The sequence below is a fragment of the Lontra canadensis genome, unplaced genomic scaffold (genome assembly GCF_010015895.1).
Source record: "Lontra canadensis isolate GAN:19392208 unplaced genomic scaffold, GSC_riverotter_1.0 scaffold99, whole genome shotgun sequence".
Classification (NCBI taxonomy): Eukaryota; Metazoa; Chordata; class Mammalia; order Carnivora; family Mustelidae; genus Lontra; species Lontra canadensis.
This window is the reverse complement of record NW_022631093.1, coordinates 2334153-2359447: the sequence shown is the minus strand read 5'-3', so window position 1 is coordinate 2359447 and position 25295 is coordinate 2334153. Positions and strand designations below refer to the sequence as shown.

The 25295-nt window shown below is 50.2% G+C and overlaps 2 protein-coding genes across 10 annotated transcripts in view; both read left to right on the top strand.

Moving 5' to 3' along the window:
- The first annotated feature begins 1879 nt into the window (after positions 1-1879).
- Positions 1880-16217, top strand: SEPTIN8 (septin 8). Of its 6 annotated transcripts, none has more exons than XM_032837780.1 (9): positions 1880-2000; positions 2954-3149; positions 3515-3695; positions 4219-4380; positions 4946-5042; positions 5258-5426; positions 5634-5766; positions 5863-6053; positions 14868-16217. In XM_032837780.1, exons 2-9 carry the CDS (start codon positions 2983-2985, stop codon positions 15031-15033), a joined length of 1266 nt encoding a protein of 421 aa, XP_032693671.1. In that variant the 5' UTR covers positions 1880-2000; positions 2954-2982; the 3' UTR covers positions 15034-16217. The 6 variants fall into 6 exon arrangements, with proteins under 6 accessions (XP_032693671.1, XP_032693670.1, XP_032693673.1 ...); XM_032837779.1 differs by having other exon boundaries at positions 3509-3695; positions 14871-16217; XM_032837782.1 differs by lacking the exon at positions 14868-16217 and adding an exon at positions 8775-9194.
- Positions 16218-24280: 8063 nt separating this feature from the next.
- Positions 24281-25295, top strand: part of KIF3A (kinesin family member 3A) — a 52879-nt gene continuing 51864 nt past the window's right edge. For 2 of the 4 annotated variants that reach the window (XM_032837554.1, XM_032837553.1), the window contains exon 1: positions 24673-24884. In XM_032837554.1, coding sequence (XP_032693445.1) covers positions 24849-24884 — 36 coding nt within the window. In that variant the 5' untranslated portion in view covers positions 24673-24848. Of the gene's footprint in view, positions 24487-24672; positions 24885-25295 lie in introns of those variants that run through there. The other 2 variants (XM_032837556.1, XM_032837555.1) reach the window with 2 other exon arrangements.

Here is a 25295-nt window from a genome sequence, read left to right as displayed (position 1 = left end):
GGTTGGAAGAATAAATTCAGAGTTAAACGGCTGAGTCTGTGAGGAAGGCCTCAGACTGTGAAGGGCCTCGAATGCCATACGGGGGGTTTTGGACCTGACCCAGGACAGCCTATGCTCTCTTTATTGTTTCTGATGTTGGCGCCAGTGAGAGGAAGCTGCCTTTGGGGCCTCTCTGTTGGGTTATGTTTGCAGTCCTGGGAGGGAGCCTAGGCTTGAGTGGGGAGGTGGTAACATGATCCCCTGGGGATGGAGGAGATGGAGAAAGGAAGGGTCAGCTGTAAGAACAGAGGCTCTGTGGAGAGAGGGTTATCAGAGAGCAGGTATTGGGGTAACTCTGACTTGTTGGAAGAGATTGTACAAGTGCCCAGAGGGTGCACTTGGAGTCTAGGCTGCCAGCACACACACCTGGCCGTCAGCAGTGAAAGGCTGCAGGGACTGAGCCAGGGTGTGAGGGGAGGGGAGAGGGATGGACATCATTAGTCAAGGAGGGCTGATTGAGTGTTTGTGCCAGAGGGTTGTGGTTGGGAGGAGAGAATGGCCAGAGGGGTTCAGGCTGAGGCAACAGGCTGTGGCTACTTAGAAGTCAGGGCGGGCTCAGGAGCTGAGCAGATCCCTCTGTCGGAGGGCAGGCAGCCAGGGTCCACTGTCTGGTGTCCACATCAGCATGAGAGCTGCCACCGTCCTGCTGATCAGTAGCTCCCAGGGCTGCCTTCATTTGGGCCCGTTTCCTCCCCTCTGGAGCTGTGGGATGGAACTCACACCCTTTGCCTTTCCCTGGCCGTGGTCTTTCTACTGGGCAGCCAGGCCTGAGGGGGTCAGGAATAGAGCAGATCTGTTTCTGCCAACATGGAACCGTCTGAGGCCTGCCCTCACGAGGGCTAACACTGGAAAGGCTGAGCCTGAGAACCTTCTCTTGGAGGACAGCATTCTATCCCCATTCCCAGGGAAGTGGAGAAGTCATCTGCACAAATTGGAATCTGACTTTGACCTGGTGGTTTCTTTTTATAGTGCTGTGGGCCAGCTCCAGTAGCCCCAGCTCACTCAGGACCCGCTGTCTATCTCTCTCCTGAGGCTGGGCCTCCATGTTCTCATTCAGAATCCTCTGTCTAAACTACCAGGGCTGGAGTGGGGGTGGGAGGGTGGCATGAGCCAGAGCCTGGGAGTCCCTAGAGAGCACCACTGAGGCAGGAGGGGTGAGGCCTCAGTCACAGTGCCTCAGAGCCTAGCCCTGAGACCCTGAGGATGTGAGGGAGCACTGGCACTGTTAACAGGGACCATTTCTGCACTTGTTGCTTGGGTGCGTGGGGAGCAAGGGGTGCACGTAGAGAACCGTGATCCCGGCGCATTGGTTGGGGGAGGGGGCCCTCTGACAGAGAACTAGTGTGAAGGGATCAGGCCAGGCCTATCTCTGACTGAGTCCTGCTTTTCAGTCAGTGTGTCTGAGGTCTGGGAGGGAGCTGCGGGAACATACACACTCTCTAGTCTTGGCCTCTTGAAATCTTTATTTAAGATCTGGGGACCGTCTGGGGCCTCCTCTTGGGCAGGAGGACAGGATAATCCTCAGGGGTTGCAACTAGGGTAGATGGTTCCCTGGGCCTTTCATGCTAGAAGATGCCCCAGGCCCAGGCATCGCTTGCCAGCCCAGGCAGAAAGGAGGCAGGCGTGAAAGCCCTTTCCTGGGGAGGAATTGGGTATCCTGGGGGGCACTGGGCTTCCTCTCTGGAAGCTCCTTCTGGAGTTGGAGCTCTGGTGCGCTCACACAGTGTACTGAGATTTGCTGAGAACTCAGATGGGGGGGTGTCACTGGGGTTTGGCCTCTCCCCACGTGGCCCCTGTTCCCCAGTGGGCTCACTGCCTTGCTCCGTTTCTCTGTTGGCAGAATGCAGAGCCAGAGCCTCGGAGCCTCTCCCTTGGGGGCCACGTGGGCTTCGACAGCCTCCCGGACCAGCTGGTCAGCAAGTCGGTCACACAGGGCTTCAGCTTTAACATCCTTTGTGTGGGTATGTGTCATGGTCTGGCCGGGGATGGCCTCAGATGGTGGGGGGGACAGGAGCCATCCAGGAGATGGGATGCTGCTGCCCTGTCCATCTGTGGAGCTACCATGGACTTCCCAGGCAGAGAGACTCTCTGGGGTCAGGGTGAGGGTTTGACTGGTGTCTTTGCCAGGGTCAAGGACAGGACTTGGGGGCCTGACTCACTTGAAGAGTAAACAAAATTAGACATGTGAATGTGCTTTGTAAACTCAGACTGTTTATCACAGTGGTGTAGATTTGTGTATTTGTGTTAAAAACATTTGCTGTCCGTTCCTACTGTGTGTCAAGGACACTGAGGTAAATGAGACTCCCTTTCTATTACACTATAATGCGGTAAGAGCTCCAGCACGCATCTGAACAAATAGAGCCCTGAATGGGGAGGCTCCGGGAGGTTCCTTGAGCGTCAAGACCTTGGGCTCCCAGTGGGCACAAAGAGCTCTGCCAGACCCTCCACAGGTGCCTACACCCTGGCATCTGCTAGGCTGTTGGTGTGCCTCAGGGAGCAGCCTGTCCTGAGCCGGATAAAGCTAGATGGATCAGGAGGCCCCTGCTGGCTTCACACCCCAGCCCTGCTAGGCCCATGAACAGCCCGGGCCCAGGAAGGATGGTGTGCAGAGCAGGTGACTGGGCCCACTGAGGCCAGCAGAGCTACAGTCCAGTGGCTCTTACAGCTACACTCATAGCCATAGCTTATGACTGAGTCAGCCTTCTGGCCCTTGCTTCCACACGTTATATTTGAGGTCACCTAGAAGGGACGACAGTTCCTGGGGGTGGGGACAGTGAGGCGTGGAGTTAGAGGCCTGCCCCCTTCTCTTGTGTGGAGGCTGAGGATGCCTGAGCCCTACCATCCTAGCCAACAGCCAGAGGTAGCCCCAGCTCCAGCCTTTGACACCCCCTCTCCTCCACTCCTTGCTGCCCAGGGGAGACTGGCATCGGCAAGTCCACACTGATGAACACGCTCTTCAACACGACCTTCGAGACTGAGGAAGCCAGTCATCATGAGGAGTGTGTGCGCCTGCGGCCCCAGACCTATGACCTCCAAGAGAGCAATGTGCATCTCAAGCTGACTATTGTGGACGCTGTGGGCTTCGGGGATCAGATCAATAAGGATGAGAGGCAAGAGGCGGGAAAGGCGGCCCCGCCTAGGCTTTCCCCCTTCCCCCCCCCCCCCCCCCCCCCCCCCCCGCCCCCGCCATGGCAGCCTTGGTTCTAACACTCTGCCTCAGAGCTCTTCATTCCAAGCTGCCCCCATGTAAATCAGCCAGCCTCACAGCTCATGGGGCTGGAGGAAGGCCTCTCCGGGAATACCTGAGGTCCTGAGGACCCCTTTGGAGGTTAGGAGACAGGGTTGGCCAGCTGTCCCCAGACAGGGACCCTCAGGCAGAAGCCGCTTGTCCTCACAGAGGGAAGGCTGGTGGGCAGCCCCACGCCCTGCAGCTCAGAGCCTGCCTCCTGGGTGATGGAGCTGTCTGTAGTTACAGGCCCATAGTCGACTACATCGATGCGCAGTTTGAAAACTACCTACAGGAGGAGCTGAAGATCCGCCGCTCCCTCTTCGACTACCATGACACGAGGATCCACGTCTGCCTCTACTTCATCACGCCCACAGGGCACTCCCTTAAGTCCCTGGATCTGGTGACCATGAAGAAGCTAGACAGCAAGGTATGCACCTTCCCACCCCAGACTTGTTCCCTGGGCTTCATGGTCCTCCCCGGAATTGGGGGCTGTGGTGTGACTGCCCACTATGTTCCTGTCATGGGCTCTGGTGCTTAGGGCCCTACAGATAGGCCCATGGGTTGGTCGTCTTTCTATTTTCTCTTGCATTTGTCCTTTCTGCTCCAGTGGGCTCCCCTCACTCCGCTCTTTCTCTAGAGCTGTCTCCTGGGCCTGAGCCCCTTCCTCTTAGCTGAATTGATTTTTATTCTCAGGTCAAAGCTGAATTTGCCCAGAGGACTGATTTTGGGGCTGAATGGTGGTTTGGGGGAACCACCATAAGAAGGACCATAGGTGATTGTTACCGCTCATTAGAAAGCCCCCAGTGGCTGGGTTCAGGCTGGGACTACCCATGGGAGCAGCTCCATCATCTCTCTGGCCTCCTGCCCTTCTGCCCAGGGATGGGGCCTGGGCAGGGCTGTCCACAGTCAGGGAGAACTAACCTGCTGCCCTTCCCCGCTGATCCTGACAGGTGAACATTATTCCCATCATTGCCAAGGCTGACACCATTTCCAAGAGTGAGCTCCACAAGTTCAAGATCAAGATCATGGGCGAGCTGGTCAGCAATGGGGTTCAGATCTACCAGTTTCCCACTGATGACGAGGCTGTTGCCGAGATTAATGCAGTCATGAATGTGAGCATTGGGCACTGGCTTCAGGACCAGAGGGCTTGGAGCCAGCACAGATCTGTGACACACAGCCCCAGAGACTCTGGTTTCCCAGGATTCCAGCCTTAGCTTCTCCAGGAAAGACGGATGGGCATCTGGGACCCAGCAGGCCCTACATCCTGTGGCCAGGAGATGGGAGGAATTGGGTATTGGGCTGGTGCTGAGCCTTCCCCGAGTTTAAGGTTCACAAGATAAGGATTCTGGGCAGGAGTAGAAACCTGGAGGAATAAGCAGAACAGATGCCAGGGCTTGGAAGCTTGGAAGCAAGCCAGATTTTCAGGTCCTGTGAGGGAGCCTCTGTTGGCCCCTGGGGAGCCCAAGGGCTGAAAGGACCCCTCGAACATGAGAAGGGGGGTGCAGGTTCAGCCTCTCCCCTATTTGGAGGCTCTAGGATACTTCTCCAAAAGAGAGCCAGGAAGTGAGCCCTGGCCAGGCCTTGTTTAGGTCTGACCACCCCTCCCTGGGGCCCAGGACAGGGTCTGTCCACTAGTCTGTCAGCCCAGTGCTGAGCCATCCTTGGGCTCCTTTCCAGGCACACTTGCCCTTTGCCGTGGTGGGCAGCACCGAGGAGGTGAAGGTGGGGAACAAGCTGGTCCGAGCACGGCAGTACCCTTGGGGTGTGGTGCAGGGTAAGTGTGGTGGGGAGAGCACATCTGCTTTCGGGGGCCCAGACGTAGTGCCCTGTCCTTCCTGCCCGCAGCCTCTGTCCCGTGTCCTCCCTAGGACCATCTCTTGCCCGTCCTGCCTCTGGAGTCTGCCTGTAACACTTCGACCACTGTGTGTCCTTTCCTCCCGGTGGCTGTCTGCATGCCCACCTGATGGTCCACATGCCCTGTGCTTTCAGTGGAGAATGAGAACCACTGCGATTTTGTGAAGCTGAGGGAGATGCTGATCAGAGTGAACATGGAGGACCTCCGAGAGCAGACCCACAGTCGGCACTATGAGCTCTACCGGCGCTGCAAGCTGGAAGAGATGGGTTTCCAGGACAGCGATGGTGACAGCCAGCCCTTCAGGTGACAGCCTGCTCCAGGAGGGAGCCTGTCTCCACAGCCATGCTGGCATCTATGCCTGGGGTCTCGTGAGCCAGGGAGAGAGGTTCTGGGGCCCCCACATAGCCATCACCTCCTGCCCCATGCCCACACGATCCCCCTTCTCTGGCTCTGCCCTACCCCAGCCTGCTGCTGTCCCACCCTTGGCCTCCTCTCTTCGGGTTTCTGCAGCCTGCAAGAGACCTACGAGGCCAAGCGCAAGGAGTTCCTGAGTGAGCTGCAGAGGAAGGAGGAAGAGATGAGGCAGATGTTTGTCAACAAAGTGAAGGAGACGGAGCTGGAGCTGAAGGAGAAGGAGAGGGAGGTGTGTGCGGGCTCAGGTTTGTGGTGAGCCAGGTGAGGGAGGGCAGGGACTGGCAGGGTCCCCATGAAGCCCGAGCTCCCCCACTTCTGCTCCCAGCTCCACGAGAAGTTTGAGCACCTCAAGCGGGTCCACCAGGAGGAGAAGCGCAAGGTGGAGGAAAAGCGACGGGAACTGGAGGAGGAGACCAACGCCTTCAACCGCAGGAAGGCGGCGGTGGAGGCCCTGCAATCCCAGGCCTTGCATGCCACCTCCCAGCAGCCTCTGAGGAAGGACAAGGACAAGAAGAAGTAGGTGGTGGGCCCCCTGTCCCCCAGGCTCTTTTTCCCTCTGGGTGCCCACTCCATCCTACTCTTGGCGCCTTCGGTTGACTTTCGTTCTCGCCCATGCTTGCCTGTTCACTGCTTAGCTCTCATTCCCCTCTGTGTTCCCACCTCATTCTTGCCTACCTTCCTTTCCTTCTCACTGGTGAGCTAGAGATCTCAGGATACCAGGTATCTGTGCACTCTGTCTTGCACAACTGACCCCTTGCTACCCCCCCCACCTCTCCCTCTTCTCTCTCTCTCTTTTTCTTCTCTCTCTCTCTTTCTCCCTCTCTCTCCCCTTCTGCAGCCCCTTCAGAGCTGGGCTGGTGAAGACTGAGCTAAATAGGCAGGGTGTGGCCCCTGAGAGGGAGTAGAGGTCTCAGGGAAGGTCCTTTCAGCCCGGAGAGGGGCAGGGCCTGGGATGTCAGCATTTCCAGATTCCAGAAGCTCCTGTGGTTTCTGCTTGGGCAGCTGTGGTGCATTCCCCCTTAGTCTCTGAGACAGTGGATATGGGACCCTCGTGGGCTGGTAGGTGCTGACAGAGGGCAGCAGACACTTGAGTCCCAGCAGCACTGACCCCTTGGGCAGTATGCTCACTGCCTGGTGGAAGGAAGGACAGCAGCTCCCTGGAGGGGCTCTGGGGATCCTGCACCATAGACGGGCTGCCCTTCAAGTTAGATTTGGTGAGAAAAGGACTGGGGAGGGCAAGGAGGCTTTTCCCAGCCTCCAGGAGTGCAGTCAAGTTCTTGGCCAGGTGGGGGCAACTCTGAGTCATTTCTCCTTGGCTTTTTTTGGAGGCTCTTTCCACACTCTAAGCTAGAGTTTAGATGCCCTGGCTCCTGGGGATCTCCCTCCTCTACCTCAGTTCATTCAGCATCCCGCACCGCATCATACTGTGGAATCTCGTCCATCCCTGCTTCCCCATATCCCTGGCCTGTGTCAGGTACCCTCTCTCTTGTCAAGTGAGCAACGAAGCAAGTGATTCCATTTTTATCATCCTTGGGCTCCTTGGACCCCCATTTCTTCTTGGAATGTTTGGGAACATGTGTGTCCAGGCCCTCCTTTCCTTGCCCTGTGGTTAAGGCCGTGCAGCGCATAGGAAGCTGTTGGCTCTGCGATGCTGCCTTGTGGCCTTGGCACTCTCCCCACCTCTAACACTGTACTCCTTCTCCCCAGCATGACCCATCCACCCACACCCCCACACCCACACCCACAGGGTCTGTCTTACTGTCACTCCAGCCCCATCACATGCACAGACTCAGGCATGTATCTACCTAACACACACAGCCCCTAGGACACACAAGCACAGAGGCACAGACACATCTGAGGAAAAGAAACTTCTGACCTCCCTGGGGGAGGCCAAGGGGGACAAAGCCAGACATTTGGGAATTGAATGCTAGTTCTTATGCCTAAGGCCTGTCCTCTGCTTTGGGAGAGACCCTCCTCCTTTCTGTAGTCTCCCTCATCTTGCTCATTGGTGCCCTCCCCACCCCATCTGCAGGTACTCCTGCCAGAGATGGTCCCCTGCCTGTCCCCAGGGAGGACACTAGCCCACATTCCCCTCTGCTGTGTGAATTTGCTCCCTGCTTTGCATTTGTTTCCAGCCCCGGCCCTATGTCCAGCCCTTGGCTTGGTGTGGCTGGGGACTGTGAATTGGAATCCATGTGGGTTTTAAACAAGTGCCTCAGAAATCTGGTTTCTCCTAGAAAGGGGTGTGTGGGTCTGTGTCCCAGGTGTTGGCACCTAACAAGACTTTGTCCTGCTCCCCGCCTCCAGGGCCCAGGCCATCTGGTTTCAGAAAAGGCAGGTAGAGTCCGCTAGGAAATAAGTTATGGAAAACCCCCTCAGAACGGAAGACAAGGACCTGTGGCTAGGTCAGGGCCAGGGGGAGGAGTGCAGGCTGGCTGCACTCTGCATCAGCAGAGCCCTCAGGGTGGGCATCCATCCCCATGTCAGGTCTGGGAGACAGGTGTTCTCTGATTACTGGGCATGCCAGAAAGCTTCAGTCAGTTTGGCCCCTGGGAGAGACCCTGTGCTCCCATGCTGGCCTTGCACGGGCCAGGAGTAATCTAGGTAAGATGGCTAGGAGCGCTCCTTCCTCCTGTCCTGGTCAGGGAAAGGGGGTCGGCGCAAAGTGCATTGGAGGTGGTGGTGGGGGTTGTTTTTCATGGCCATTTAGTTGAATTGCTTTGATGGGTTATGTGTGGTCTTCAAATTTTAATCCGTTTTTGCAAAATTACTTCCCAATCAGATCTTGACCCTCAGCCTGGGATGCCACAAACTGAAGCGAATTCTCTGCTTTGCTCGTCACAAATGCCAAACTGACTGCCCTTTCCCAGCGTCCAACTTGCTGTCTTTTGTTTCTGTTTGATTTGGTCGTCTGCGTAGCTTTTAATGTGTCTGTTTTTGTTTTGTTTGTTTTATTTTTATTTTTCAGTTAACGCACGCACAGACTTACATGTCAAGAGCGGACTTTAGACTTTCATGTGTTAAGTTGCTTGAGTTACACCTTGTGACTCTTCTTCTCCCATAACATGGTGTGAGGACGGACTGGGAGCTGGTACAGACTCCAGTGTTTACAGCCTTGCTTTGTCCCTTGCCCCCACCTGCTGGCTGCCCTGGGCCTGGCGGGCCACCCCTCTCTATGCAAACACGTCAAAGCCATGAATGCTGGAATCCAAAACTGACAAGGTTTATTTTTTTCAGAGCCAGTGGCTGGTCTTCCATTTACAGTGTCACTATTCCTTGACGGAGCAGTTAAGGGCCACTCTCGCGAAGGCCCGAGCCGGCGATGCTTGGCCTAATTGTTCAGCGTCAAGATGGCAGCTCACGCGGCACCCTAGGTGTGGCCGTGTGGTCTGGTATACGTGCTGCAAAATTCACCCGATTCCCCTTCATTTTAATTTTTCTAACATAGAGCTTCATTTCAATAATAACTTTTAGGATACTTCTAAATTTTTATTTTGGCACAAGCGTAAAGACAGATAATACCCTCTCCCATTATTTTCATAAGTAACCCAGATTCCCTGATTTTTAAGAACTAAAAATATCTCTAAACCTTTCTTATGTATACAGCATCCCTATAATATTTAGGGAGAGGTGGGCAATAAACGTCCTGTAATGACAGTGTTTGGAATTTCTTTATGGCTGGAAGTGGATCATGAACAAGACCATGTCCAGTGTTTTTAACGCGAATGTAAATGGAACAGCAGCCCAAGCCGCTGTCTGTGTGCTCCAGAGGTGCTACCTGGAAACAGGGACCAACTCCACGTGTGTGTTAAGTGTTTCACTCCAGCTAAGACCCCCCCCCTCCCCGCCGACCAATCCTGAATGTTCCCAATGCAGAGGACTCAGCTGGGAAAAGGTTTTTAATCTCAAGGTCATTGTTTTCTGTTTTCCTGGCTGAGTCACAAGGAAAGAGATGAAGGTGTCTGATGTGTGTGGACAATTTCAGAAAATGCTACCAGCAAGGGAGCTTTCCCCTCTCCACTGCATTCTTCAGGGGATCATTTTAAGAAAGTACTAGCAACATTGATTCTACTCTGTTCCTGTTGGTTTGTGAGCCAGTGGGAGTGTCAGGGCTGAGAATATGGTGTGATGAAATAGGAGATGAAAAATGAGTAGCTCAAAGATCTCATTCATTGTTAATGGGCCACTGTGCTGGGCCCAGGCTCCCCGGAGTAACCCACATCCCTACCCTCAAGGGGCTCACAGTGGAGAACACTCCCTAGTCGGAAGCCTTGGGAAGTTGTGCTAATTTATTGTTGGATTGGTTGGTTGTTTTCCCTTGTCCTCCATCCTCCTTCCTGTCACTGTTTCCTCCTTTCTGCCTTGGCCCTCTTTATTGATTTCCAGGACTAAGTCCTGGCTTCATGCTGTGCTCCTGAGATGGGGCTCCATTCAGAGTGGGGAGGAGGGGTGAGCTCTGTGTGTCCATAGAGGCCCAGCAGGTAAAAGGAAGCCCTTTCCTCCTCACCAGGAGCAGAGCAGGTTTATGGACGCCTGGAGTGAAACTCTCCCAAGTGTCCTGCCATGACTAGGGGTGGATCCAGATTTTGAAGGGCTTCAGTGTGGCCATTCAAAAGGCAAATTGGCCTGTACCTAAGGCCCATGTGGGCTGCAAGTGACTTGGCTTTAGGGGGATTGTATGTCTGAGAGGTCTTCAGTTGGGTCGAAGTGTGACCTTTAAGATAGCCTCCGTCAGCTAACACATTTCTGAAGATGAGGCTCAGTGACCCAGCGGATTCACTGGGTATAAAAGAAATGGAAACTCCTGGTTTGTGGGGCAATCTGGAGATGCTGAGTGGACATTTCTGCCACCCATCTACCACAGCCTGTGGGCTGCACCCCAGGCACACTGGAATGCCAGGATTGTGGCTAGTTACTGGCCTGCGGGTACGGGGCTTCCCAGCATCTCTGGGGAGACCTGTCACTGTTAAATATTCTGGGGTCTGAGATGCTCCCACAGGTCCCATTGGCTTTAGGGAGCCTGACTGCCCATCTCTCTCTTTGCTGCTTGTGTTTGGAACTTTATCATCTTTAGCTGAGACCAAATTAGTCCTGGGAGCACAAGGTGAGCTTAAAACGTGCTGTCATTTAACAAGCTCCCCAGCCCGGGATGTGAGCCCTGTCTGTGGGATCTGATGTGCCACTCCTTTTCAGAATCCTCTTTTAGCATTATTGGGGCTGTCAGCGGGCTTACGCTGGCATTTACTATCATGTCTTTCATAAGCCAATTTGATTTGGGGGTAGAATCATGTAATTTATTGTGCAAACTGAGACTTTGCAGAGTAAAAGGAGGTCCTGTTAATAATTATGCCAGATCGACAGGTGTAAGCTGGAATGGCCTAAGACCCACCAGGCTGTACGGTGACCCCGGTGATGGGTAACCTGAGCCTAGGTGGTTTGTAACTGTGCAGACTGACTGCATATATGTTTCTGTATGTCTATGTGTGGATGCTCATTAAGTGGGGCTCCTATTGCTGGGTAAGAGGCCCCAGAGAGGTGTGGCTCGCTCCTTTGTTATGTTAACAAGCTTTTCTAAAACTGCTTCACTTGTTAATTCATTTATTCCTTCATACATTGACTGTTTTTGTTCTTTTCCATTCACTTTGTACTTTTTTTTTCCCCATTAAATTTTGCATTTATTTTGAGTTTTTGTGGTGTCTTTTTTGGGCAATAGCTTTTCTGATTTAACACATTTCCTAGCCTATTAATCTGCTACAACTCTGGTAAAGTACAGCTTGTCTTTTCTGTGAACTTTGTGGGGTTGATCAGCTTCTATAGGAGCTACGTTTTAATAGCGACTCCTGCTCTGGGCATCTGTGAAAGGCTCTGGAAGGGGTATGGGATAGAGGAAAAAGTTAGGGAGGAGAAGACACAGCCTGTGGTCCAGGCATCTTCAATGGGCGATTGGGTGTAGGACCAGGAGAGTGCAAACACTGCCTTTTCAGAGTTTATATCCTTGTGCATCAAGCTTGACGCAGGACAACTAACATTTGAGTTCTTGTGGTGTATCAGCCATTGCTCTAAGTTGCATTATGTGCATTAATTCTTTTCATCCTCATAATAATCCTATGATGAAGTATTGTTTTCCCCATTTCATAGGTAAGGCACAGAGAGGTAAAGTAACTACCCAAGGTCACACAGCTAATAACTAGGGGAATTGGGATTTGAATGTTGGTAGTCTATATCCTTAATTCTGGAGCTATAGCTCCTCCGTGGCAACCCAGTGGGATGACAGAAGAACAGTGAAAATGTAGCCAAAATTCAAGTGTGCAGTTTGGCAGGGTGGGTTGGTGGACTTGAGTCAGTTTTGTCGAGGTGGGATGCCCTTTCTGGGTGACTATTTGGTTGAGGAAGGGCAGACTGGTGGTTGAGAGAGGTGATGACATCTTGTAGATCCACTTGTTGAGGAGCTTTCTCTGTTGGGCACTAGATTCATCTCAGGGAAGACCAAAATGAGGAGAGGGAGACTAAGAGCAGGGAGCTGACAGCCCAGCAGGGAGACTTGTGTGCAGACATTGCTAATGAAAGTCCCGCTCAACTCTGCCTGCAGGGAGGCAGGTAGCAGGGAAGCAAAGTGTTTACCGAGCTTTGAAGGATAGAGATTCTCCGGAAACCAGGGGAGAAAAAGGCCTCATTGGTGGAGGGAACAGCACTGCACAGCTCACCCATCTGGGGGAAGTACTATTTGGACAAGAATTTAAAAGGCGCATGCTGCTCACCTACCCTGCTCTCAGCCCATCTGCCCAAGTCTCCACACAGCTCCATTTTCTGCATCCACAGCCCCTCACCAGCCCCTGCCCTTCTAGAGATGGGGACAAGAGCGAGACAAATTGTGTGCATATTTCTCCCACCACAATGATCCCCAATCTCGGATCTGAGGTGGGAAAGGAGTTCCTGAAGGAAAAAAGGGGAGAGTAGGATGGGACCTGGAGTCCCAAGCATGCTTGAACAGCGTAACAACTTTTCTTAAACTCACAAGTGCACTTTGCTTTCCGGAAGAGGAATATGGCTTCCTGGGAGGTGGAGCCGTAGCGCTTATCCCAGTCCAGGGCTCACAGGTTGGCCTTCTCTTTTTTCTCATTTGCTCTGATTGAAAGATTAGCCCTGAGGACCCAGTTTACACCCAGAGCTATCCGATTAAGAGACTCTGCAGTCCCTCCAAGTCAGAGACAGCCTGAGGTGGGGTGAGCCCACAGGGTGAACCTGTATTTCCCCAGCCGGTGCCAATCCCAGTGCAAGGAAGGAGGCGGAGGGGGTCGTGGCCCTAGTGGGAGTTGCCCTGAGCAGCGTGCTGCCCTCAACGCCACCCCCCCCATCACTGCCAGACTGTAGCAGGTTGTTGCCAGGACCCAGGAGATGATGTTCCAGGTATACTGGACTCTTAAGTCCACATCCATGGTATCAGATCCACTGAAAATAAGATTCTGACGAGGTTGAAAGGAATTCAAGTTTATTTTTACAAAAGCTCCAACAAGCAAATCTGTGTGGAGAAAAGGTAGAGATTCGCACAGACACTAGTACAGTTTCTCTGGTCTCTGGCCACTCTGCACCTACGAGCAGTCCCCGTGGCTTAGCGCATTTACAAAAAACTGCTCAGGGTGGAAAGACTTCATAAATGACTGGTAAATACGTGGTTCAGTCACTCCTATCCTCCATACTACTGACAGGGCTCCAGCTGGCAGAGATGGCTGTCTAGGGAACGGCTCTGTGGTATCACTGTGTCAGACAGCAGTGGGCCTCTCCCTCTCAGCTGTGCTGGGAAGCTCCTCCCAGCAGCACCAGGGCTGAGCAGACGCAGCCTCAGAAGCTGCTCATCTGAACCCAAAGCTCTCTGAGCTGTGTTCCTCCTTTGGGGGTCGGTGGCTGAGATCATTCTTTCACACAAAATTCCTCTAATTAAGCTAATAGACTACTTTCAGAGTAACAGGAAAAAATATATTTTAAGCTTGATCAAATTACTGTACATTAAACAAAGCATCCTTTATGATCTAGTTTTTGTAAGAGAATACCTAAGTCAGGGCCAAGTCAGGGGAAATGCCCTGGAGAGATGGTCCCATTTTTGCAATGATGGGCAGGGTCACTGGGACTTGAACTGCTAGGTTTGTGCTTGGTACAAACCTGGGGAGCTGGAAGAACCTGGCCAGCTCTGGCGGGTAGAGCAGCGAGAACTGGTCAGTAAGAACCAGCCCCACTCTTCAGACCCAAGCAAGGCCCACCACTGTCTTGACTCCAGCTCCCTGAGGGACCCATACTAGCCCTTGCTGCAGAAGGAAAACCGAGCGGCACTATGATTCTTCATTCCTAAAACCAAGCAGTGGCTTGGTTTTTTAGACTACCCTTCCCACCAGTGACCGTGACCTGCCTTTTTTCTCTTTATTGCCTTCTAAAGACTCAGGAACTTTTTCTCAGTTGCCTTCAGTGTCTTCTTCCTGCCTTGTTACACGATCCATAAAGCCTAGAAGTCAGAAGAGTCCCAGCAAGAAGGGGTTGCCATTAGGCTCTAAAGGATACTAGGGTTAGGGGCACAGAGGCTGGCAAGCGGAACAGAAAGTATCTGAGCTGGAGTACACACTTCCCAGATGCTGCTTTACCAGTCCTTTGCAGGGGCTCAACTGCTCAGTACTGGCCTGTAATTAAAATAGAGTCTTCATCTTTGAAACAGAACCATTTTACATTCTAAGTCAAATTTTGAGTGCTAAAATATTAGCATAGAGCAATTTCAGGAAGGTCTAATCACTCAGCTTAAGGGCATTAACCCCACCATCTCAAGGACATCCACCTCCACCTTAGTAAAGTTGTCGTTAGTCTAACTGTACATTCCATCTTACCCTGTCCATCCTCAGGGATTCTAACCCTTCCATGCCTGCCTCATGGAACCCCCATACCCAATCCCATATATTCCTATAAAGGGTGTGGGTTTGAAATTTAACGTTTCCATATTAAGCTCAGGGTGGCCTCCTCCTGAGCTGTGCATGTCCCCCTGACCTCACCCCATCCCCTTAACCTCAAGGGCTGCCACTGAGACAAAGCTCTTCTTACTGTCAGAGAAACCCACCATCTGGTCCAGTAAAGGAAACATATCCCATACTCATCCAGAGTGCATACCAAGTGTGCAAAGCCTAGGCCTTAGGGAGACTCTTCATAGAGTCACTACGGCCAGAGCATCTTCTGGAGCCCACAGGGGCCAAGAAGGGTGATGCTACCATTTTGGGGGCAGAGTGCGTCAGCTACATGGGCAAAGTGGAGAGCCTGGTCTGGGGCAAAGTTGATGTCTACCTGTGCTTTCTTTAGCAGATCAGATATAGGAGTACACCAGTCGGGCATGAGCCTCTCCAGCTCTAAGGTGATGATGACCAAGGCGAGTGTGGAACCCTTGAACTGCAGCAGCTGGTGGCCCGCCATACAGTGCTGCAGCTGCCTGGTCAGGGACGCGACGTGGAGGGAAGGATTCCTCTGAGGCAGCGGCTCCACCACGTGGGGCCAGCCCACGACCACCAGGGTGTGGAACTAGAGACCGTGGTTTTTAATGTTAGAACATAAAACCCCTGACCTTTCATAGATAAATGACCAAAAGTGCAAACAATGTCAGTTTCCATCAGGGAACATCAAATGTTGCCCCACCCTTTTCATTCCCATCCAGGGCCCCCCAAGGGACTTGAGGCTTAATGCTCATTTTGTGACCAAGCTCAGCTTCACCCTTGGAGAGAAAAGACAATCTGCTTCGTTACATGGTCATTATGAGTTTCAAGTACTTAGATGACAATGTTTCCATTCTGAAAAACAAAAGCATACTATTCAAGATTAAGGTAGCAGGAAAGTTACTTGTATCTGTTTGACATGAGAAGAAACTGCAACTTGGCAACCTTGGCCAGTTTTCATAATGAAACAGCCCTTAGTGATTTAATCCTCATGCTTCATAACAGACCAAACCCCATGACATTTCCACATCGCATAATTTTGCCTTACTAACAGAATCATATCCTTAAGGATGACCATCATTCCCGAACTAAAAAAATACCAACTAATATGACATTTTTTAAGTGCCAGATCAATATGGTCTAAAGCCTCAATAAGGATTGTGTGTAGGTGAATAAAGACAGCTAAGTGAATGTGTGTAAAGTGTAGCAAAACCAGACAGCTTTTTATGTACAGTATTCATAGAATGGAAAGCTCAATATTTTTGCAGTGTGTATTTAAAAGAGAAACCACAATAGTGCCGTCTAAAAATCTTTATAAAGTTAATTTAATGTCTTCTACAAGTGGGAGTCTGGTGGAACTGCGTTGGATTTAAGATACATTTTCACTCTTGCATATGTCGTGAGCCTTGTGGGTCACCTCCCCGTGGTGCATGCGCAAGGGCGTGTGCCCGCCTCTGCTTGGCCGTCCTACGTTGTGAACAGCTGTTCCAAAGGTACAGATGAGTCTAGGCTGGACTCAGCCAACATCTGGTACTCACTGTGGTCAAGAAGTCCAGTAGCGTCGCAATACAGAGGTCCCAGTGCAGTTTGTCCAAGATAGCCAGCTCCGTCCTCAGCAGCTCATTCGGGGTATAGCCAGAGCCCTAGTGCTTTAAAGAAGTCTTTTCCTTGTGGAAGTAACTGTAAAAAGAAAATAAAGAGGCCAAAGCCCTGTATCATGTCATGGTAACTTGTTTTCTTATCTGTGGGAGCTGGGCCCTAGTGGACCCTAGTGGAGTTGTCTTTTGGTGACCTGCCACAGAAAACGCCACAGGAAAACCAAGTCAGATTTTGGCCATGTGTCCCCAGGTGGTTATGACAACAGGCTGTGAGTGTCACATGCTTGCCCTCTGGTAGCAGGTTTTTTATTTTCATTCCAGTGGAGTTAACATTCTGTGTTATGTTAATCTCAGGTGTACAGTATAGCTTTAATGCCAACAGGTCTTGATCCCCAAATGTGCTCCAGCTCATACCCAAAGGTGCTTTTGAGGGTGGGGCTATCCAGCCGCAGCAACCTACCCACGGTTTTCGTTCCTGTCATTCCTGTGTCTGATTCCTACCATGATTACTTGTCCTAGAGAGGAAAAGTATGTCTCTGAGCTTCCTGGTCTACACCAGACAGGCTCATTCACAAAACCTCCCATGGTTTTGGCAACCCATAGGTGCAACCACATTTCCTTCAACCTTGATTTAAGGCAGTTCTTTTCTGGAAAAATGATGACTTTTTCCCAGAAGGACTAGTAAGCCTTGTCCATGAGTCCATTCAAGTACAGGTGCTCCAAAGACTATTTTCCTTTTTTAGGTAAACAAAGTATTACCATAGCTTCCACAAATGCTTCTTTTAAGGGTCATTTACTTGAATTTTAGTTGGACAGAAGCAACTTTGGGGGAGCACAATTATATTCTAAAGGACAGGGGTTCAAGGCATTTTTATAGAAGGTTTGGAAATGGATACACATGTGATCCTTTTTTTTTTCTGACCCTTCAGACCCTGAGCTCAGCCAGGGGGGACCCTGTGGAAATGACAGAGACTTCATTATCCCCAAAGGGGAACAGGTTGTAGAGAGGGAAGGGGGACCTCTGGGAAGAATTTTGGCAGAGAATCTTCTGAACAGAAACCACAGTGAAGCTGCAAAGTCCAAGCAAGCCTGAAGCACTTGTAGCCCCCCCACCCCCACATGGCCCTCCTGCCCCTCTCAGAGAAGGCCCCAGAGTCCCTGAGGGCCAGCTTCATTGACACAGACAAGTCCTTAAGTCTCAAACAGATTTCTTCGATGTACTTTCTAGGGGTGGACATGAGGCCACATGGTTTGGGAAGCCTTTTTCCTAGGTCAACAGCAGCTGCTTCTGCTCAGTGGGAAGCAGAATCGGACATCAACCAAGAAGGTAAGGTCCGTCTGCTAGGAGATCAGGCCTCTAGGTCTACTGGATGAGGAGAATTCAGCTAAGTGTCCATTTGTGGGGTCCTGGGGTGCAATAAGGCTAAAGAAGGGACATCAGAGATCCTGGGAAGTTAATGAATTTTCCAACATGCCCAACATTCCTAAGGACACAGATTTTTCAGGAAGTCTGGTGCTCCTGTGTTACACTCCTCTACCTCAAAAGCTGCTCAGAGCAGACTGCCACGAATGCCTACCTCCTCTTCTTCGTTAACTTTGGCAGCAAGTCTCAAGGAAGTAATCATGGCATTTTAGAGTATTCGCTCTCTTATCTGCAGTTTGGAACAAACACATTTGAGCAGATCATGAATGCCAGACACAAAGGGTAAAGCATTGGTGGGTTTTGTTTTTTTTTTTTTTTTTTTTTTTTTTTTAGGAAATTACATTTTTTCCTTCATTCAAAAAGATTGATTGTATTCCTCCACAAGTTAGTGCCAGTTTTAGATTTGAACCGTGAATATGCTCCTGATTTCAGAACCGGGAGGGACTAGTCAATAGTCCTTTGTTAGGGGAATGAATGATGGTGGGAAATATAGCACCATCTCAGGGAATACACAGGCCCATCCTGGCCTCAGGCTGCACTGGACCGGTGCACACAAGCACACCCTATCTCATCTCGGAAGGCCTCCCCGCTCTGAGCCAGACCGGCAGGGGAGAGCGATGTAAAGAGATTACTATTACAGTTCTACCATTTCGAGCAAGCCCCTTAGCTTACAAGCCTCTGAGCATCTGGGATAGCAGAGGTCAGTTTCCTCTCCCACCCTATTACCATCCTCACAAGCCTCCCTACCTTTAATGAAACCAGGAGGCGGCCGAAGGAGTGAGAGCCAGGTTAAAAGTGGTCTGGGAGAAGTAAAAAAAATGTTAAGCTCCCGGAGCCACAGCACGAGGGCCCGGACCTTGTGGCAGATCTCGGGCTGCCAGAAAGAGTGGGTAGGAGAGGGCCGGGAGGGTCGTGGGTGGCCAGTCTCAGTCTGCATGTGGTGCAGATTGGCTGAAGGTGACCGGAGGGGCTTCGAGGAGAACCTGCACCTTAAGCTGCGGTGGGCCTAAGTGCTTCTCGGTCGCCCAGCGGCTCAGGGATTAGGATGGCTCTTCCCCTCGAAGACAGGGGCCCGATTCCAGCCTCGTGCCTTGCGTCCCGCCCGCACCGGGGGCAGGTCCCGGCACACCCGGTGCGGCTCATCCCGGCGCGGGCGCAGGTGGAACCCGGCTGCGCCCGGTGTGCGCGCTGGGAAGGTGGCGAACGTGCTCCCGGGAGGTCCCCGCCGCGGGGCGCTACCTGGGGTTGGCCACCCCGCCACAGGCGCGCCTCGCGACCCAGGGCCTGTTGCAGGTGGGAGACCAGAGGGCCTCCCCTGTCCCACGGCACCGCCCAGGGCGCGGGCCCAAGGGGTGCTGCAGGGACAACGGACTCGGAGCGGCGCTCAGGGCGGGAGTTGCAGCTCGGTGTCCTCTCCGGGCAGGCCCGGGGAACAGCCCTCCTGAAGCCATAGCGAGCGCCCAGTCCCAAGTGTGAGACCCGCCATAGCCAGCTTTTATAAGCCGGTGCCCGGGACTTGCCGCCGGGGCCTCGCGGGAGCGGCGCGGGGCGGGGCAGGCTCTCCAGATCCCGCCCAGTCCTGGCCCGCAGCTGCCCCTCCCAGCCGGCGGGGCTTTGGCCCTGGCTCCCGGGACGCGGCGCCCAGAGTGCGCACAGGTGGGCGAAGGATCCCCTGTCCCCGCACTCTCCGCCCCCGCCGCCCATGTGAGCTTCTTCCCTGGCCAAAGCCCGCGCCCCACGACCAGAGTCCCGCGTCCGGGACCGGGCAGCTGGTGACCACGCCGGCCCTGGAGAAGGACGCCCGGCCGCGGACCCTGCGTCTTACCTCAAAGTACGTTTTCGGGGGCACACAGGACCCGGTAGAGAAGCGTCACGAGCTCTCCTGTTAGACAAGCTTGAGATGGGATTCTGACTCTGTGTGGTCTCCTGTATGTGACTTGAGCTCTGTCTCGGTTACTTCGTCTCTTACAAAGCGACAGTATCTTCCTCACAAAGTAGTTTCTTCATGCGTACATTTTTTCCCCATCAGTAGTTACTCAGTGAAGGCCTACAATGTTTTAGGGCATGACAGTGAATAAAATAGACGTGGAATTTACATTCTAGGAAAGACAGATACTAAACATGAGTAGAATCCCAGCGATTTCTCTTCGAAGTATAGGCTCAACAGAAATTCATATATGTGCACCAAAAAGACACCTGCATCATCTTCAGGGCCGCGGTATTTGTAGTTGCCCCAAATGTCCGTCAGTAATTGAACGGGATAAACAAATTGTATGTTCATACAATGGAATACGACACCACACCGAAAAAGAACGGACGTATGCTGTACCGAACAAGAAAGAATTTCACAAAGATAATACTGAATGTAGAGGGACAGGTACAAAGGACGTCATAGTGGATGATTCCATTAATATAAAGTATAAGAACAAGAAAAAAAACTATGACGTTAAGAGTTAAAATAGTGACTACCATTAGGGGGCAGTGATTAGTAACTAGAAAGGATCACAGGACCTTCTAGGAGGCTGGTAATGTTCTGTTTCTTGATTTAGATGCTGATTACACACAACTCTGAAAATTGACCAAGCTGTGCATTTATGATTTGTGCACTTGTCTTAAGATGTACTTCATTAAAATATACATTATATTAAATTACATGAAAATATATGGGAATGTCAGAAGGAGAAGAAAGAGGAAAAGGAACAGAAGAAATATTTCAAGTGGTCATGACGGATAATTTCCCCAGGTAATATAAGACACCAAACCACAGAACCAGGAAGCTTAGAGAACACCGAGCAGGATAAATACCCAAAAATGATACTCAGGCATATTGTATTCAAACTACAGAAAATAAAAGATAAAAAATTTTGAAAGAAGCCAGAGTGGAGGGAAAGAAACTTACCTATAAAAGAGCAAAGATGAGAATTACATTGCACTTCTCCTCAGAGATCATGCAAGCAAGAAGAAAGTGTACTGAAATATTTAAAGTGTGGAGAGAAAAAAAAACTATCAACCTGGAATTCTGTATCTAGTGAAATTATCTTTCAAAAGTGTTGAAGATTAGAGAGGGCACAGATTGCATGGAGCAATGGGTGTGGTGCAAAAAACAATGAATACTGTTATGCTGAAAATAAATTAAAAATAAATAAATAAATAAATAAAATCTTTTTAAAAAGAGTGTTGAAGAAACAAAGATCTTGTATGTAGAGGATCCTATGGAAACCACTATAAAACTCTTAGAAGTAATAAACAAGTTCATTAAATTTCAGAGTACAAGGTCCATGTATTAGAAAAAAATAATCTTTATTTCTATATAACAATTAACAATGTGAAAATAAAATTAAGAAAATAATTCTGGGACGCCTGGGTGGCTCAGTGGGTTAAAGCTTCTGTCTTAGGCTCAGGTCATGATCTCAGGGTCCTGGGATCAATCCCCAAGTCAGGCTCTCTGCTTGATGGAGAGCCTGCTTCCTCCTCTGTCTCTCTCTGCCTACTTGTGATCTCTGTCTGTCAAGTAAATAAAAAAATCTTTAAAAAAAGAAAATAATTCCATTCAGTATCATAAAAAAGAATAAAATATTTAAGAATATAGCCAAAAATCACAACATTTATACACTGAAACCTACAAAACGTCACTGAAAGAAATTAAAGGAGACCTAAAGAGATGGAAAGACATTCCATGTCCATAGGTTAAAAGACTTACATTGTTAAAGTGGCAGTACTTTCCAAATTGAGCTGTAGGTTCAACATAATCTATTAAGTTTCCAGCTGACTTTTTGTGGAAATTTACAAGGTCCTTCTAAAACTTCTGTGGAAATGCAAGGGTGTCAGACTAGCCACAACAGTCTTGAAAAAGCAGAGCAAAGATGGAGGCCTCAAACTATATGACTTCAAAACTTACTGCAAACCTATTGCAATTGAGATGGTATAGTCATTTAGACCAATGGAACTGAATTGAGATTCTAGGAATCTCAATGTGACTCAACAGTCACACTCATGATCAAGTGATTTTTGACAAGGGTGCCACAGTAGTTCAGTGGAGGGAAGAAAAGACTTTTCAGCAAATGTGATGGGACAGCAGGATATTCATAAACAGAAGAATGAGGCTGAATCCCTCTATCATACAATATACAAAAATAATTCAAAAATATATCATAGAGCCAAATATAAAAGCTAAAACTACAAAATTCTTTTTTTTTTAAAAGATTTTATTTATTTATTTGACAGAGATCACAAGTAGGCAGAGAAGCAGGCAGAGAGAGAGAGAGCAGGAAGCAGGATCCCTGCTGAGCAGAGATCCCGATGCGGGGCTCGATCCCAGGACCCTGAGATCATGCCCTGAGCCGAAGGCAGAGGCTTTAACCCACTGAGCCACCCAGGCGCCCCAAAACTACAAAATTCTTACAGAAATAAGTCTTTATGACTGGGTTTGGAAATGGTTTATTAGATATATACCAAAAGTACAAGGAAAGAAACGAAAAAAAAGAATACATAAATTGGATTTTATCTAAATTTAAAACTTTTGAGCTTCAAAGAACACACTCCAGAAATTAAAAAGATAACCCACAGAATGGGAGAAAAATTTATGCACATTATATATCTGAAAAGAGACTTGTATTTAGGATTTAGAAAGAACTCTTGCAACTTAATAATGAAAAGGCAAATAAAATGGGCACAAAAACTTATAGCAGCAGTGTTCATAGTGGCCAAAAAATAGAAACAACTGAAATATCTGCCAACTGACAAATGTATAAGAATGTGGTATATCCACACAATGGAATATTACTCAGCTATTAAAAGTTAAGAATTATTCATATATGCCACAATAGCGTTGAGCTTGAAAGCATTACTCTAAGTGATAGAAATCATTTTTAAAAGGCCACATATTACCTAATTCAATTTAGTATATGTGCTGCCAAAGAGAGCACTAATTCAACTTATATGAAATGTCCCAAATAGGCAAGAGAGACAGAAGTTACCTAGGGCTGGGATGTTGATGAAGAGGGGGTGGAGGGTGAGTGGGAGTGACTGCTATGAGTATAGTTTCTTTTTAGGGTGATGAAAATGTTTCAAATTGATTGTGGTTATGGTCTGTGTATATAATAAAAATCATTTAAGTTTACAATTTAAATTGGTGAATTGTATGTCTGATGATATCTCAATAAGGCACTGTATATGTATACACATAATGTATATATCATATACACAGCATATCAGATGGTGATAAGTACCAAGGAGAAATATGAAATATGGAGAAGAGCTAAGAAGACTGGAGCTAAAAGTTGAAATTTTAAGTAGAGAGATCATGGCAGGGCTCATTGAGAAGGTGATGTGTAATCAAAGACATTCTGAAGGGGGTGAGGGAGTCAGGTGGATATCTAGGGAGAAAGATTTCCAGAATCTAGGTTGGGTCTGGGCTTTGTCACTGCCCATATATCTGACCTTGGACAAGTAATGGCTCTGTGCCTGAGTTTCTTTATCTGTAAAATAGTTGTTCCTATTTTGTAGTAAAATGACTACTATACCTATTTCAGAAGGTTATTATATGGATTAAATTAATAATAAAAAGGAAAGTAAAGCACTTAGTACATTGGCACCAAGTCAAATGCTCTATAGTTGTTTTTATTAGCTCCTACTGCAAGTGCAAAAGCCCTTGCCTTCTAAGATGGAACCATGCCCAAAATGTCTGTTGAATCAAGGAGACCAAGTCGAGCTGGTGCAGACTAATGAGCAAGAGGGAAGATTGTAGGAAATGGGGACAGGGCCTGTGACTTTTAGTCTGTGAGATAGATAATCATTGGCAGGTTCTGAATACAGAAAAAAAAAAAACCACTATCTGATTCATGTTTTAACACCATCACTCTGGCTCCTATGTTGAAAACATACTAAAAGGGGCAAGGATATACAGAGGAAACCAGCTTTGAGCTACTGTAATATAGATGCGAGGTGGTGGTGGTAGTGAGAAGTGGTCAGATTCTGGTTCTACTTTAAAGATAGAAAGAAGGTCTACTGAAAGGTTGGACATTGGGTATGAGAGAAAGAGTGCTTTGATCTGAACAATTGTCAGAACTTAGCTTCATTTATTATGCTGAGGGAAGTATGAGAGGGCGCTTTTTTTTTTTTTTTTTACATGGGGGAGGTGGGGCAGGGATGGACAGTAGTATAGGGGGGAAATATGGGGTGGGGGGGGGGGGGGGGGAATCAACCCTTCAGTTTTGGTCATAATAATCTGGAAATGTCTATTGTACATCCAAGCGCAGCAGAGCAGAGATTTGGACAGGAAAGAGGATAGATTATTGGTTCTTTCACAAATACTTATTGAAAATCTGTCCTGTGCTAGGTCCTATTCTAAGTCCTATTCTAGGCTCTGGAGATACTTGTGAGAATACAGACAAAGCTCCTCCTCACTTCATCTGTAATAGAGATACGCGTTTTATAAACAAGTCAGCAATCAAGCGCATTAATGTGTGTGAAGCCTCTAGCTCTCTAGATGGACATAGTGTACAATTGCTTTTATTTTTTAACTTTTTTTGCTATGGTTGTTTTCAACATCTGGAGTACTGCATGAGCCAGGAGACTAGCAGTGGGACCTAGGAGGACCCCCCACCCCCCGCGCTTCTCGCGACCAGTGGCAGCCAGGTATTCCCGCCCCAATGCAGGCTAGATTTCCAAGCTCAGCTGACCGGCACCATTGCGCAGGCGCGGCTTCAGTCTGGCGTCCTAGGAGACCGACTCGGAAAGCCTCAGCGCAGGCGTAATTCAAGAGGCCGAGGAAGCGTGTGGCCCGGGGATGGGGCGGGGCGAGCCCGGAGTGCGCTTGCGCACTGCCTGCTCTCGCCCGAGGAGCCGCAGTCTCGAGAGCGCCAAGGCGGTGTTTCGGTAGTCTCCGGCAAACCTCTCCGGCGAACCCGGCGCCGTTGGACTGCGCCCAGGGCGGCGACCTCCGCTGGGCACAGGAGGGAGCCACGATGCCGGTGAGGGGAGTCACTCAGCCGCTGGGGTTCCTCATCCCAGCGGCCTGGCACGGGGGCGCGGCTGTTGCCATGGAGGCGCGGATCAGGCAGGCGGCCGGGGTGGGGCGGGGCAGGGTCCGGCTCGGCGGGGCCGAGCGTTTGGAGAGTCTGGTGGGTGGGCTCGGGGCCGGCGGGGTTCCAGCGGGTCCTGGGAGGGGCCCCGGACAGGCCCTGCCGCCTCGGTCCGTGCTGCAGCCCGCAGGGCCTGCGCTGCTTGACATAAAGGCACAGCGCCAGAGGATGCGCTCTCGCTCCCAGCCCTGCTCCTGAGTAGGGAGTCTGGGAGCGGCCGCGGGGGGTGGGCTTTGGATGCTCCGCACCTGATGGGCTCTGTACACAGCGGAGCCGATTCTTGGAAGGTAGCGAACCGAGAGCTGCTTGCTTTTACTCCAGCCTTTGACTCGAGCTGTCATTTCTTTCGTGGTGCTTTAGCTTACAGGGCGGAATGTAACCCGTGGGTGTCTTTGTGTGTGAGGGTGGCTGGGTGGTGGTATGTTTGTCTTGTCGGATTTCACAGTGCTACCGTCCACTTAACAGGGGGCGTCCTAAGTCCAGTATAGGGTCATGGAGAACACGTGAGCTTTTTGGTCGGTTTTCTACTGGTTGCGAGGCCTGGGACAATTACTTCATCTTTCTGGGTCCTTAGTTCCCACATAATTAAACTGTTTCTCATGGGATTTTATCAGGATGAAATAAGGTAATGCACAGCGGAATTGAAGGACAGTGCTTGACATTTAGCCTTAAATGCTCAATATTTGTTCCGTATTGTT

Bases quoted from the DNA above. Each gene is read 5' to 3' on its own strand.
- SEPTIN8 (XM_032837779.1), top strand. From the start codon at position 2,983: ATGAACACGCTCTTCAACACGACCTTCGAGACTGAGGAAGCCAGTCAT. The intron at 4,381-4,945 runs GTGAGCATTGGG...GCTCCTTTCCAG, and splicing joins AGATTAATGCAGTCATGAAT to GCACACTTGCCCTTTGCCGT. The intron at 5,427-5,633 runs GTGACAGCCTGC...GGGTTTCTGCAG, and splicing joins GGTGACAGCCAGCCCTTCAG to CCTGCAAGAGACCTACGAGG.